This window comes from Salmo salar, chromosome 19, assembly GCF_965601325.2.
Source record: "Salmo salar chromosome 19, fSalSal1, whole genome shotgun sequence".
Taxonomy (NCBI): domain Eukaryota; kingdom Metazoa; phylum Chordata; class Actinopteri; order Salmoniformes; family Salmonidae; genus Salmo; species Salmo salar.
In genome coordinates this window covers 63,972,051-63,986,846 of record NC_138309.1, presented here as the reverse complement: position 1 = coordinate 63,986,846, position 14,796 = coordinate 63,972,051, and the positions used below count along the sequence as shown (strand labels likewise).

The 14,796-nt window shown below is 45.0% G+C and overlaps 1 protein-coding gene across 1 annotated transcript in view; it reads left to right on the top strand.

Annotated features, from left to right (window-relative positions):
* The first annotated feature begins 707 nt into the window (after positions 1-707).
* The window catches only part of LOC106579369 (SH3 and cysteine-rich domain-containing protein 2), a 46,984-nt gene continuing 32,895 nt past the window's right edge, over positions 708-14,796 (top strand). The window contains exon 1 of the mRNA XM_014159209.3: positions 708-1,197. Coding sequence (XP_014014684.3) covers positions 1,108-1,197 — 90 coding nt within the window. The 5' untranslated portion in view covers positions 708-1,107. The remainder of the gene's footprint in view (positions 1,198-14,796) is intronic.

Here is a 14,796-nt window from a genome sequence, read left to right as displayed (position 1 = left end):
ATAATATTATATGCCTCTCTACCCTCCTTGTTCTATTCAATAGCTTCTATATTTAGCTCGGAGTCATGGGGTGGGTGCATATTTAAAACCTCGAGGGGGGGGGGGGGGGGATGCTTGCAAGTGAGAAGTACTGCTTTTTAGTAAAACCACTAATTATTACAGTAGATTGACCTGGTGAAGTTGACTATGAGAAAGTATATTTTATGTTTTTGAAGATTTTCATTGTGTTTCACCGCATTTTTTTTATGTGATTTGGCTATTCTAAGGTTCAGGTTCTGTCCATGGCATATGGTGCTGAAACATGAGACTAGGTGCCTTCAGGGTTTACTTTGGAAGGGGCGCTGTCCCGCTATAACATGGTCCTGAAAGAGTCAAACCCTGTCCGGCATATGGTGCTGAAACACAACGTTCCACCTAGCCTTCCTACGACTCCACTTTGAAATAACATCATCCAACATAAAAGCAGTCATAACCATAAACCGAAAGGAAATGGATAGACATGTTAGCAAGCTGTTGCGTTGCCATCAACATCTTCAGAGACTTACACCTGCGCCCTAGCACCGCCCAGGTCTACCAACGTCATCAACTCTCATCCAGTCCTGACGTAGTACTACACTAACATTTGCATAGTGTAAGGAGGTTAGGCCAATCAGGTTGAGCCAACCTTGTCACTAAATCAAAGTTTTAGTAAAGGCGCGTGTGGCAGAAGCTGAGCGAACCAGTGCACCGCGCTCATCAATAGACACACGGATAAAGACAAGGCTATGTAATACGCTTTGGCTAGTGGATATTTACAATTGTTATAAAGTAGCCTAACGTGATATGCGTTTTTTTTTTTTTTGGGATGAGAGAGGATATTGTTTTTGCGACGGAGTGGCTTTGCGCGTCAAGATACCTTATGCACTGGAATGTTATCGAGTAAATTACTTCGATTTGACTTGTGAGAAAGTGAAACGCATGAGCCTTTATAGCCTACGTATGCTTTCAAGTTCATAGCCCGCGAATACCGGTCGCGTTAGACGTTTGTTGTATTTCACTAGAGCAAATTTAACCACGGTATCCAATTTTGGCAGTATACTGTAATAGCTGCTGCTTGTCTGCCAAAAGATGACGGAAAACAATGAGAAGGAGAATGAACCGCAACACCGGGACCTCCATCGTTGCCCGAGCACTGTGCCTATTCAGCCCGAATCAAAGGTAAGACGTTCGACTTTACTTTGAAGCCTTGCAGGTGCGCACGCAAAGACGTTGATTCTAGTTGCCTGATATTAGTTTAAATTAAATGCAATGCAGGTTAATGGCCTGAATCAAATGATGAGGACTTGATGAGCCATACCTAACCATTTTTAGACTACATTTTTCCTTTATATGCAAAGCATTTATATTTGTTTTTGAGACCCAAAATGATTGAGAAAAACTGGGATGTGACACCACAGGCGGCAAAAGTGACAGCGTGTATCGAAAGTGACAGCTAGCGGCTAGCCTTAAATGACAGTGTCATGGTGCTTTCAAGACAACTGGGAACTCGGGGGAAAAACGAGGTCAAATCATGACATCAGTGATCTTCAGGTCGGAAAGGCGGGGCTCTAGAAAGAGTTCCGAGTTCCCGACTTGCAATTCCGAGTTGGATGACTGTTCGAAACAATTTTTTACCAGTTGGAGCTCGTTATTTTCCAAGTTCCCAGTTGTGTTGAACACACTGAAGTCGGAACTCTGAGAGTTGTTTGAGAGAAGACTATAGCTTAAGGAGGGATGAACCTACATGTCACCAGATGAAATCTACAAGATCCTAATATTCATAAATGTAATAATAATACATTTTATTTATAAAGCAGCATTGTTTTTTTTATCCCAAAATGCATTGACATATTAAAACGTATTACAGAATGTCCATCTAGTACTGGCTTGGACTCCCCTTTGCCTCCAGAACCGCCTGAATTCTTTGGGGTGTGAATTATAAAACGTGTTGGAAACGTTCGTTGCTCAATTGGTATCAAGGGACATAACGTGTGCCAGGAATACATTCCCTACACCAGTACACCACCACCATGAGCCTGTACCATTGACACCAGGCAGGATGGGTCCATGGACTCATGCTGCTTACGCCAAATCCTGACTCTGCCACGAGCATGACACAACCGCATCGTCGGACCAGGCAATTTTTTTTCCACTCCTCAATTGTCCAGTGTTGATGATCGCGCCCTCACTGGAGCCGCTTCTTCTTGTTTTTAGTTGATAGGACTGGAACCCGGTGTGGTCGTCTGCTGTGTCATTCTGCACACCACTGTTGTACCGCGCCGTGATTTGCCTGTTTGTGGCCCTCCTGTTAGCGTGCATGATTCTTGCCGTTTTCTTCTGACCTTTCTCATCAACAAACTGTATTCTCCCGCAGGACTCCAGCTGACTGGATGTTTTTTGTTTGTCGCACCATTTGCAGTAAACCCTAGACACTGTGGTGCGTGAAGAGCCCAGGATGGCGACCGTTCCTGAGACACTGGATCCGGTGCGCCTGGCGCCGACGATCACACCACGCTCAAAGTTGCTTAGGTCACTTGTTTTTCCCATTTTAATATTCAATCGAACAGTAACTGAATGCCTCAATGCCTGTCTGCCTGCTTTATATAGCAAGCCATGGCCACGTGACTCACTGTCTGTAGGAGCGATTCATTTTCATGAACGGGATGGCGTACCTAATAAACTGACTGGTGAGTGTACTGTATATGAAACAGTGTAATATAAAACAGCAAAAGTAGCCTACATAGGGAATAATACAACTGGTAGGCCTACATGTAAAAGTGGATAACCATCAAGAAAGATACAAAAGCAATTGAAAATAGGCCTACATTTTCTACTGTCTCTTAAAATGAAGATTGTTTACACAATGGTTGGTACTTCTATTGAAACAAGCCAAAGCTATCAACCCAAAAAATAACGTATCACACACAACAGAAAAAAACACTATCCAAAGCTTTCATTGATTGCAGAGCCCTGACAACCTTCTACTCTGCACTTGGATTTGTGTGGTGTGTGTATATGTATGTGTGTGAGTGCTGTTTGTCTGTTTCTGTATGTACACTGAGTGTACAAAACATGACATAGACTGATGAGTTGAATCCAGGTGAAAGCTATGATCCCTTATTGATGTCACTTGTTAAATCCACTTCAGGCAGTGTAGACGAAGGGGAGAAGACAGGTTAAAGAAGGATTTTAATCATTGAGGCAATTGAGACATGGATTGTGTATGTGTGGCATTTAGAGGTTGTATGGGCAAGACAAAATATTTAAGTGCCTTTGAACGGGGTATGGTAGTTGGTGCCAGGCACACCGGTTTGAGTGTGTCAAGAACTGTAATGCTGCTGAGTTTTTCACGCTCAACAGTTTCACTTGTGTATCAAGAATGGTCCACCACCCAAAGGAAATCTATTTGTCAATAACAGCTGGTGTGCGATGTCTAATATTAAGGTAGTCTTGAGGTATTGCTCGCCTAAGGCAGAGTACCTCATGATGAGCTGTAGACCATACTATCTACCGAGAGAGTTTTCATCTATATTTTTCTTAGCCATCTATTTACCACCACAAACCGACACTGGCACTAAGACCACACTCAATGAGCTATATAAGGCCAATAGCAAACATGGAAATGCTCATCCAGAAGCGGCACTCCTAGTGGCTGGGGACTTTAATGCAGGCAAACTTAAATCTGTTTTACCTCATTTCTACCAGCATGTCAAATGCAACCAGAGAAAAAAAAACTGTAGACCACATTTACTCCACACACAGAGATGCATACAAAGCTCTCCCTCGCCCTCCATTTGGCAAATCTGACCATGATTCTATCCTCCTGATTCCTACTTACAAGCAAAAACTAAAGCGGGAAGTACCAGTGACTCGCTCAATACGGAACTGGTCAAATGACGCGGATGCTACACTACAGGACTGGAATATGTTCCGCCATTAATCCAATGGCATTGAGGAGTATATCACCTCAGTCACCGGCTTCATCAATAAGTACATCTTCCCCAACAGTGAATGTACGTACATACAGTGGCTTGCGAAAGTATTCACGCCCCTTGATATTTTTCCTATTTTGTTGCCTTACAACCTGGAATTAAAATATATTTTGGGGGGGTTTGTATCATTTGATTTACACAACATGCCTACTACTTTGAAGATGCAAAATCATTTTTCTTGTGAAACAAACAAGAAATAAGACAAAAACAAATTACAACTTGAGCGTGCATAACTATTCAACTATTCAAAGTCAATACTTTGTAGAGCCACCTTTTGCAGCAATTACAGCTGCAAGTCTCTTGGGGTAGGTCTCTATAAGCTTGGCACATCTAGCCACTGGGATTTTTGCCCATTCCTCAAGGCAAAACTGCTCCAGGTCCTTCAAGTTGGATGAGTTCCGCTGGTGTACAGCAATATTTAAGTCCTACCACATATTCTCAATTGGATTGAGGTCTGGTCTTTGACTAGGCCATTCCAAGACATTTAAATGTTTCCCCTTAAGCCACTTGAGTGTTGCTTTAGCAGTATGCTTAGGGTCATTGTTCTGCTGGAAGGTGAACCTCCGTCCCAGTCTCAAATCGCTGGAAGCTTGAAACGGCTTTCCCTCAAGAATTTCCCTGTATTTAACGCCATCCATCATTCCCTCAATTCTGACCAGTTTCCCAGTCCCTGCTGATGAAAACACTGTGGGGATGGTGTTCTCAGGGTGATGAGAGGTGTTGGGTTTGCACCAGACATAGCGTTTTCCTTAATGGCCAAAAAGCTCAATTTTAGTCTCATCTGACCAGAGTACCTTCTTTCATATGTTTGGGAAGTGTCCCACATGCCTTTTGGCAAACACCAAACGTGTTTACTTATTTAAAAAAAAATTCTGGCTACACTTCCATAAAGCCCAGCTCTGTGGAGTGTACTGCTTAAAGTGGTCCTATGGACAGACACTCCAATCTCCGCTGTGGAGCTTTGCAGCCCCTTCAGGGTTATCTTTGTTCTCTTTGTTTTTCTGATTAATGCCCTCCTTGCCTGGTCCATGAGTTTTGGTGGGCGGCCCTCTCTTGGCAGGTTTGTTGTGGTGCCATATTCCTTGCCATTTTTAATAATGGATGTAATGGTCTGTGGGATGTTCAAAGTTTCTGCTATTTTTTTATAACCCAACCCTGATCTGTACTTCTCCACAACTTTGTCCCTGACCTGTTTGGAGAGCTCCTTGGTCTTCATGGTGCCGCTTGCTTGGTGGTGCGTCATGCTTAGTGGTGTTGCAGACTCTGGGGCCTTTCAGAACATGTGTGTATATATACTGAGGTCATGTGACAGATCATGTGACACATAGATTGCACACAGGTGGACTTTATTTAACTAGTTATGTGACTTCTGAAGGTAATTGGTTGCACCAGATCTTATTTAGGGGCTTCAAAGCAAAGGGGGTGAATACATATGAATGCACCACTTTTCCGTTTGTGTGTTTTTTGAATTTTTTTGAAACAAGTTATTTTTTTCATTTCACTTCACCAATTTTGACTATTTTGTGTATGTCCATTACATGAAATCCAAATAAAAATCTATTTAAAATACAGGTTGTAATGCAACAAAATAGGAAAAAGGCCAAGGGGGATGAATACTTTTGCAAGGCGCTGTATCCCAAACAGAAGCCATGGATTACAGGCAACATCCGAGCTAAAGGCTAGAGCTTCCGCTTTCAAGGAGCGGGACACTAATCCGGATGCTTGTAAGAAATCCCGCTATGCCCGCAGACGAACCATCAAACAGGCAAAGCGTCAAACAGACAAATCATCAGATGTGGCAGGACTTGCAAACTATTGTGGACTACAAAGGGAAAACCAGCTGCGAGCTGCCCAGTGACACAAGCCTACCAGATGGGAAAAATGCCTTTTATGCTTGCTTCGAGGCAAGCAACACTGAAGCAAGCATGAGAGCACCAGCTGTTCTGGATGACTGTGTGATCACGCTGTCCGTAGCCGATGTGAGCAAGACCTTTAAACAGTTCAACATTCACAAGGCCATGGTGCTGGACGGATTACCAGAATGTGTACTCTGAGCATGCGCGGACCAACTGGCAAGTGTCTTCACTGACATTTTCAACCTCTCCCTGACCAAGTCTGTAATACCTACATATTTCAAGCAGACCACCATAGTCCCTGTGCCCAAGAAAGTTAAGGTAACCTGTCTAAATGACTACCGCCCCATAGCACTCATGTCGGTAGCCATGAAGTGCTTTGAAAGGCTGGTCATGGCTCACATCAACACCATCATCCCGGAAACCCTAGACCCACTCCAATTTGCATAACGCCCCAACAGATCCACAGATGATGCAATCTCAATTTCACTCCACACTGCCCTTTCCCACCTGGACAAAAGGAACACCTATCTGAGAATGCTGTTCATTGACCACAGCTCAGCGTTCAACACCATAGTGCCCATGAAGCTCATCACTAAGCTAAGGACCCTGGGACTAAACACCTCCCTCTGCAACTGGATCCTGGACTTCCTGATGGACCGCCCCCAGGTGGTAAGGGTAGGCAACAATACATCTGCCACACCGATCCTCAACACGGGGACCCCTCAGGGGTGTGTGCTTAGTCCCCTTCTGTACTCCCTGTTCACCCATGACTGCATGGCCAAGCATGACTCCAACACCATCATTAAATTTGCTGACGACACAACGGTGGTAGGCCTGATCACCGACAACAATGAGACAGCCTATAGGGAGGAGGTCAGAGACCTGGCAGTGTGGTGCCAGGACAACAACCTCTCCCTCAATGTGAGCAAGACGAAGGAGATGATTGTGGACTACAGGAAAAGGAGGTCCGAACAGGCCCCCATTCACATCGACGGAGCTGTAATAGAGCGGGTCGAGAGTTTCAAGTTCCTTGGTGTCCACATCACCAACAAACTATCATTGTCCAAACACACCAAGACAGTTGTGAAGAGGGCACGACAACACCTTTTCCCCCTCAGGAGACTGAAAAGGTTTGGCTTGGGTCCCCAGCTCCTCAAAAAGTTCTACAGCTGCACCATCAAGAGCATCCTGGCCGGTTGCATCACCGCCTGGTATGGCAACTGCTCGCCATCCGACCGTAAGGTGCTACATAGGGTAGTACGTACGGCCCAGTACATAACTGGGGCCAAGCTTCCTGCCATCCAGGACGTATATATACTAGGCAATGTCAGAGGAAGGTTCTCTCTGCCACCGCATGGCAAGCAGTACCAGAGCGCCAAGTCTAGGTCCAAAAAGCTAATTAACAGCTTCTACCCCCAATTAATCAAATGGCCACCCGGACTATTTGCATTGACACCTTCCCCTATGTTTAACACTGCTGCTACTCACTGTTAATTATCTTTGCATAGTTACTTTACCCCTACCTACATGTACAAATTACCTCGACTAATCTGTGCCCCCGTACATTGACTCGGTACCGGTACCCCCTGTATATAGCCTATATATTTTACTGTGTTACTTAGTAAATATTTTCTTAACTCTGTTTTCTTAAAACTGTAAGTTGTATTCGACGCATTTGATTTGATTTAACTTGACACAACTGTGGGAAGCATTGGAGTCAACATGGGCCAGAATCCCTGTCGAATGCTTTCAACACCTTGTAGAGTCCATGCCCTGACGAATTTAGGCTGTTCTGAGGGCAAAAGGGGGTGCAACTCAATATTAGGAAGGTGTTCCTAATGTTTTGTACACTCAGTGCACGTGTGTATGTTGTGTTAGAATGTGTGTGTGTGTGCGTGCATGAGTGTGAGAGTGTGTGTGCGCATGCATGCGTGCGTGTGTGTGTGTGTGTGTGTGTGTGTGTGTGTGTGTGCGTGCGTGTGCGTGTGCGTGTGTGTGATGGAATGTGCACTGACAGGGACAGAGCTCCAGAGACAGTCTGGGTGTAGTTCCCTGAGAGTTTGTTTTTATCCCAGTGGTGGAACTTTGTGCCTGGGCACACATGAGCTCCAGCTCCCATTACTCTCCAGACCTCTAGACAGACTGTTACTCTAGACAGGCTGTTACTCTAGACAGGCTGTTACTCTAGACAGACTGTTACTCTAGACAGACTGTTACTCTAGACAGACTGTTACTCTAGACAGACTGTTACTCTAGACAGGCTGTTACTCTAGACAGGCTGTTACTCTAGACAGACTGTTACTCTAGACAGGCTGTTACTCTAGACAGGCTGTTACTCTAGACAGGCTGTTACTCTAGACAGACTGTTACACTAGACAGACTGTTACTCTAGACAGGCTGTTACTCTAGACAGGCTGTTACTCTAGACATGCTGTTACTCTAGACATGCTGTTACTCTAGACAGACTGTTACTCTAGACAGACTGTTACTCTAGACAGACTGTTACTCTAGACAGGCTGTTACTCTAGACAGGCTGTTACTCTAGACAGACTGTTACTCTAGACAGACTGTTACTCTAGACAGGCACACCATGTACTAGAGGTTGTATGAATGGAGGTGGTTTGCTGAATCACACTTTATGTGATGAGTAACATTGTTTTATACTTGAATACTCACCTAGGCTTTAGCTTAGGCGTCTAACACAGGCATGCAGGAAACCCGGGTTTGAACCCAACTGGTCACACCCAGCATTAGGTTGTCAATGATCTATATGCAAACTGAGACTGCCCTCAATAAGTATTTGTGAAACAAAATGTTAGTGTTAAATATGTTTTTTGGACATCCCCTTTCCCATGGGCCCCAATTATTTCAACCAAAAGTATCTCTGTACGCAATGTACATTTTTTGATTGATCATGGAAACACACACACACACACACACACCAGTCACCTAGCATACACACACACAAGGGTTAAAGGGATGAGCTACGGTACATTTCGACCAGGGAGGGCGGACTCGGTCCTCGACCGTCACCTGAGAATTTATGACTCAATCAGGCAACAGATGTTTTCTTTGTCTGGCCACCAGCTGGGTCATAACTCAGTGGGTCGCTGGCTCAACAAGACATGGGGGAAAGGATGTCCCATGTTTCACTTCCCGCCAAGCCAAAGCCCCGGCTGGCAGCCACAGGCCCATTTCCAACCGGTTAGAGAGTCTCAGTGAATAACGGCCAGGAGGACATGTGGCGTATCATCCCTCTTTCTCGTATTGTGCCTCTCTCTCCTCTCTCCACTCTCGCTGTCCCTATCCACTCCAATTTCAAATGGCTCTGGGAGAATTTGTCATAGTCTTAAATGGGACCGCTGGCCTCAGCGCTTTGCTAAGTGACCCTCTCCTCCTTTGGGGTGCAGTGACAGCTATGTTCTCTGAAACAAATGATTTGGGCCCTTTTTACCCCCTCTACCTCCCTGCTGGGGGAGGTTTCTAAGGGGGAGGTAAGACTAATAGGTGAGGTTGATAGTCTCCTGAGTGGCGCAGCGTTCTAAGGCACTGCATCTCGGTGCTAGAAGCACCACTACAGACCCTGGTTTGATCCCGGGCTGTATCACAACCGGCCATGATCGTCCGATAGGGCGGTGCACAATTGGCCGGGGTAGGCTCTCATTATAAAATAAGAATTGGTTCTCAACTGACTTGCCTGGTTAAATAAATAAAATTAAAATAACGATTCCACTCAAGCGGTTTGAGTTCTAATCAAAGTGGTATGGAGCAGTGATTCCCCTATTATTGTACATTTGGAGGGGGGCCACCTTTGCCTACAGCTCTGAAATAGAACTCCAGCCATTACCACGAGCCCATCCCCCCCAATTAAGGTGCCAGCAACCTCCTGTGCTCTCTATCTATCCTGCACGCACTCTTCATCTGTCTCTCCCTTCTCTGTCTCTTTAATGTTGCACCCCTCTCTTTGCGTCGTTATCTTGTTTCCCTCTCTCCCTCTGTTCGCTTTTGTATGAACATTTTCTCGGAACTCTCTCCTCACCCACTCTGTTTTCTCTTCGATTCATTCTTGTCTCCTTCTCTATACACTTCTCCACTTTTGATGTTCCCTCTCCTTTGAATGTCTCCCCCCCTCCCCTCTGTTTCCGCCCCCCTCTGTCTCTATGGACATTGATTGGGTGGTGATGGCTGGATGAGCGCTTGGCAGGTTAGAGGTGTGATTACGGGCAGGGTAGCGTGCCAGGGGCAGTGCCCGTGCCAAGACGGGGGGATAGAGTGCTGGAAAAAATAGCAAGGAAGCAAGAGGGACAAAAATAGAGATAGGACAGAGAGAGGAGAGTGAAGCCTAGAGAGAGATGGAAGTGATAGAACACAAGCAAGAGTGAAAGAAGAGAGCAAGGAAGTGAGAGAGATGTGTCATCTGTGTTTTGGTTTCTTGACTGTGCCTCCACAAACAGTCATTCCACAGTGTAAAGGTTACATCATTCACAGCACATTATACTACTATGGAGGCAATCATAGCAATCATAGCAAATGTGTGTGTATTTGCATGTGTGTGTGTTTGTGTGTGTGTGTGTGTGTGTGTGTGTGTGTGTGTGTGTGTGTGTGTGTGTGTGTGTGTGTGTGTGTGTGTGTGTGTGTGTGTGTGTGTGTGTAAGCATGACTGTATATATTTGTGTGCTAACTTTAGTTTGGGCAAGTGTTTGTGAGAGTGCGTGCGTCCGTGTTTGTTTACACACACACAGCTTGCCAAACTGAGTGACCTGCTGACTTTTAAATAAAAATGTTGTCTGTACAGAGAACAGATGGGGGGAGAGAGAGAAAGCAAGGTTAGAGAGAGAAAGGAAAAGAGAAAGCGAGATGGAGAGAGAGAGAGAGAGAGAGAGAGAAAGCATAGGTGGAGAGAGAGAGAGATGTAGAGAGAGAGCAAGGGTAGAAAGAGAAAGAAAGATTGAGAGAAAGAGAGAGAGAGCGAGAGAGAGAAAGAGATGGAAAAGCGACAAGAGAATACAGAAGGATGAAGGAGGAGGCAACGCTAACCATTAGCTAGACCAACCCAGTGCCACGATCTGATCATTTATAACACTCTGAATGATGATCCTTCTAATACCCTTGATTGAGCCCCACAAAGTGCTGACCCAGAAAAGTCACAGTTGGAGAACAAGAGAACAAGAGAGTGCTGACACTGATGACCTTTTACTGTTGCAATTATATTCTTCATATATTCATATTGATGTCATTAGGGATTACCACATGCACACACACACGCACGCACGCACACACACGCACGCACGCACACACGCACGCACACACACGCACACGCACGCACACACACACGCACACACGCACACACGCACACACTCACACGCTCACACCCCTGATGATATTTGGAATATTTAAGAAATCAAGGCCTTCCCGAGACATGGGATAGTAATTGCGAAGAGTTTGCTCTGGATTAAGGTGTACTATGTATCTGCATAGCATAACATTATCAAGATAACCTATTAATAGTCTGCTTTAAGAATATATACTGCTCAAAAAAATAAAGGGAACACTAAAATAACACATACTAGATCTGAATGAATGAAATAATCTTATCAAATACTTTTTTCTTTACATAGTTGAATGTGCTGACAACAAAATCACACAAAAATAATCAATGGAAATCCAATTTATCAACCCATGGAGGTCTGGATTTGGAGTCACACTCAAAATTAAAGTGGAAAACCACACTAACGCTGATCCAACTTTGATGTAATGTCCTTAAAACAAGTCAAAATGAGGCTCAGTAGTGTGTGTGGCCTCCACGTGCCTGTATGACCTCCCTACAACGCCTGGGCATGCTCCTGATGAGGTGGCGGATGGTCTCCTGAGGGATCTCCTCCCAGACCTGGACTAAAGCATCCGCCAACTCCTGGACAGTCTGTGGTGCAACATGGCGTTGGTGGATGGAGCGAGACATGATGTCCCAGATGTGCTCAATTGGATTCAGGTCTGGGGAATGGGCGGGCCAGTCCATAGCATCAATGCCTTCCTCTTGCAGGAACTGCTGACACACTCCAGCCACATGAGGTCTAGCATTGTCTTGCATTAGGAGGAACCCAGGGCCAACCGCACCAGCATATGGTCTCACAAGGGGTCTGAGGATCTCATCTCGGTACCTAATGGCAGTCAGGCTACCTCTGGCGAGCACATGGAGGGCTGTGCGGCCCCCCAAAGAAATGCCACCCCACACCATGACTGACCCACAGCCAAACCGGTCATGCTGGAGGATGTTGCAGGCAGCAGAACGTTCTCCACGGCGTCTCCAGACTCTGTCACGTGCTCAGTGTGAACCTGCTTTCATCTGTGAAGAGCACAGGGCGCCAGTGGCGAATTTGCCAATCTTGGTGTTCTCTGGCAAATGCCAAACGTCCTGCACGGTGTTGGGCTGTAAGCACAACCCCCACCTGTGGATGTCGGGCCCTCATACCACCCTCATGTAGTCTGTTTCTGACCATTTGAGCAGACACATGCACATTTGTGGCCTGCTGGAGGTCATTTTGCAGGGCTCTGGCAGTGCTCCTCCTGCTCCTCCTTGCACAAAGGCGGAGGTAGCGGTCCTGCTGCTGGGTTGTTGCCCTCCTACGGCCTCCTCCACGTCTCCTGATGTACTGGCCTGTCTCCTGGTAGCGCCACCATGCTCTGGACACTACGCTGACAGACACAGCAAACCTTCTTGCCACAGCTCGCATTGATGTGCCATCCTGGATGAGCTGCACTACCTGAGCCACTTGTGAGGGTTGTAGACTCCGTCTCATGCTACCACTAGAGTGAAAGCACCGCCAGCATTCAAAAGTGACCAAAACATCAGCCAGGAAGCATAGGAACTGAGAAGTGGTCTGTGGTCCCCACCTGCAGAACCACTCCTTTATTGGGGGTGTCTTGCTAATTGCCTATAATTTACACCTGTTGTCTATTCCATTTGCACAACAGCATGTGAAATGTATTGTCAATCAGTGTTGCTTCCTAAGTGGACAGTTTGATTTCACAGAAGTGTGATTGACTTGGAGTTACATTGTGTTGTTTAAGTGTTCCCTTTATTTTTTAGAGCAGTGTATAATGGAATCTTATTCAAATGGATAGTTCACCCAAATGACAAACTACCATATATGTTTTCTTACCCTCTAAGCAGTCCATCGACAAGGTAAGAGTAAGACAGCAATTCATGCTTTGATTTTGTTTAGCTGGACAACCTTTTTTTGCAAGTCAATATCCTTGATATAAGGCATTTTTCGACACTTTATGTCCCCAAAACTTTCATTTGGGTGTAACTATCCCTTTCAGGACACTAGAGCTGATGATGCTGTGATCATGAGGGTAAAAAGAGTAACAATGTGACTAACGATGTATGCTGATCATATATTTCAATGTATATATTCTTATTCCATTCCTTTACCATAATTTCCGGACTATTAAGCGCACCTGAATATAAGCCGCACCCACTGAATTTAATTTTTTTTCTTTATTTTGATCATAAATAAGCCGCACATGTCTATACGCCGCAGGTGCCTACCGGTACATTGAAGAAAATGAACTTTACACAGGCTTTAACGAAACACGGCTTGTAACAAAAATAAATAGGCTTTAACGAAACACGGCTTGTAACAAAAATAAATAGGCTTTAACGAAACACGGCTTGTAACAAAAAATAAAAAATTAGCAGAAAGCTTCAGTTGTCTTTTTGCACTGAGTAAATTCCTCACGCTGCTGTTTCCAACGTCTTATCATCGACTCATTAAGCCCAAGCTCCCGTGCAGCAGCTCTATTTCCTTTTCCAACAGCCAGATCAATCGCCTTCAACTTGAAAGCAGCATCATATGCATTTCTCCGTGTCTTTGCCATGATGAGGGTGACAAAATGACTACCGTAATCAGAATGATGGGAAGTTTGAGAGCGCTCAATTTAATCTAAACAGTAAACAAAAAAGTTGTTTGACCTTAACCCGTTCGTCAATTTCATTGGTCTAATGAAAGCTTCATGCCGCCAAAAAACTGAGCACGTCACAGAATGTGTTTTTTTTGGAGAAAACAAAATTGAAAGCGGGAAAAATCCATATATTAGCCGCGTTATTGTTTAAGCCGCGAGGTTCAAAGCCTGGGAAAAAAGTTGCGGCTTATAGTCCGGAATTTACGGTACTTAGATTTGTGTGTATTAGGTAGTTGTTGCGGAATTGTTAGATATTGCTGCACTGTCGGAACTAGAAGCGCAAGCATTTCGCTACACTCGCAATAACATCTGCTAACCATGTGTATGTGACCAATAACATTTGATTTGATTTAATTGTATTTAACTAGGCAAGTCAGTTAAGAACAAATTCTTATTTTCAATGACGGACTAGGAACAGTGGGTTAACTGCCTTGTTCAGGGGCAGAATGACAGATTTGTACCTTGTCGGCTCGGGGATTTTAACTTGCAACCTTTCGGTTACTAGCTCAACACTAACCACTAGGCTACCCTGCCGCCCCAATCACTATTCTTATTAAATATGTGTTTTTTGAGAGTCAGGAAAGCGTAAACAGCCAAAAACCTTAAGGTGTGTGTGGGTGGTGGGTGTGGGGTGTGTGGTGTGTGTGTGTGTGTGGTGTGTGGGGTGTGTGTGTGTGGTGTGGTGGTGTGTGTGTGTGTGTGTGTGTGGCAGGTTGTCCATACAAAATATTTCTTAACCCAACCATCAGTCTCACAAAGCCTCAGTGTGACCGCCGTAGATTGCATCTGTGTTGTGTTTTGATTGGCTTACATATAACCATAAGATCAGGGTTGGTGTTGATCTTTTTTTCTCTGATAATGACAGGAAAAACTTCTATAAACAAATGCTGTAAAGCCCTTATACGTCAACTCCTCTCTTCCACTCCTCTCTTCCACACCAAGACAGTCGTGAAGAGGACACGACA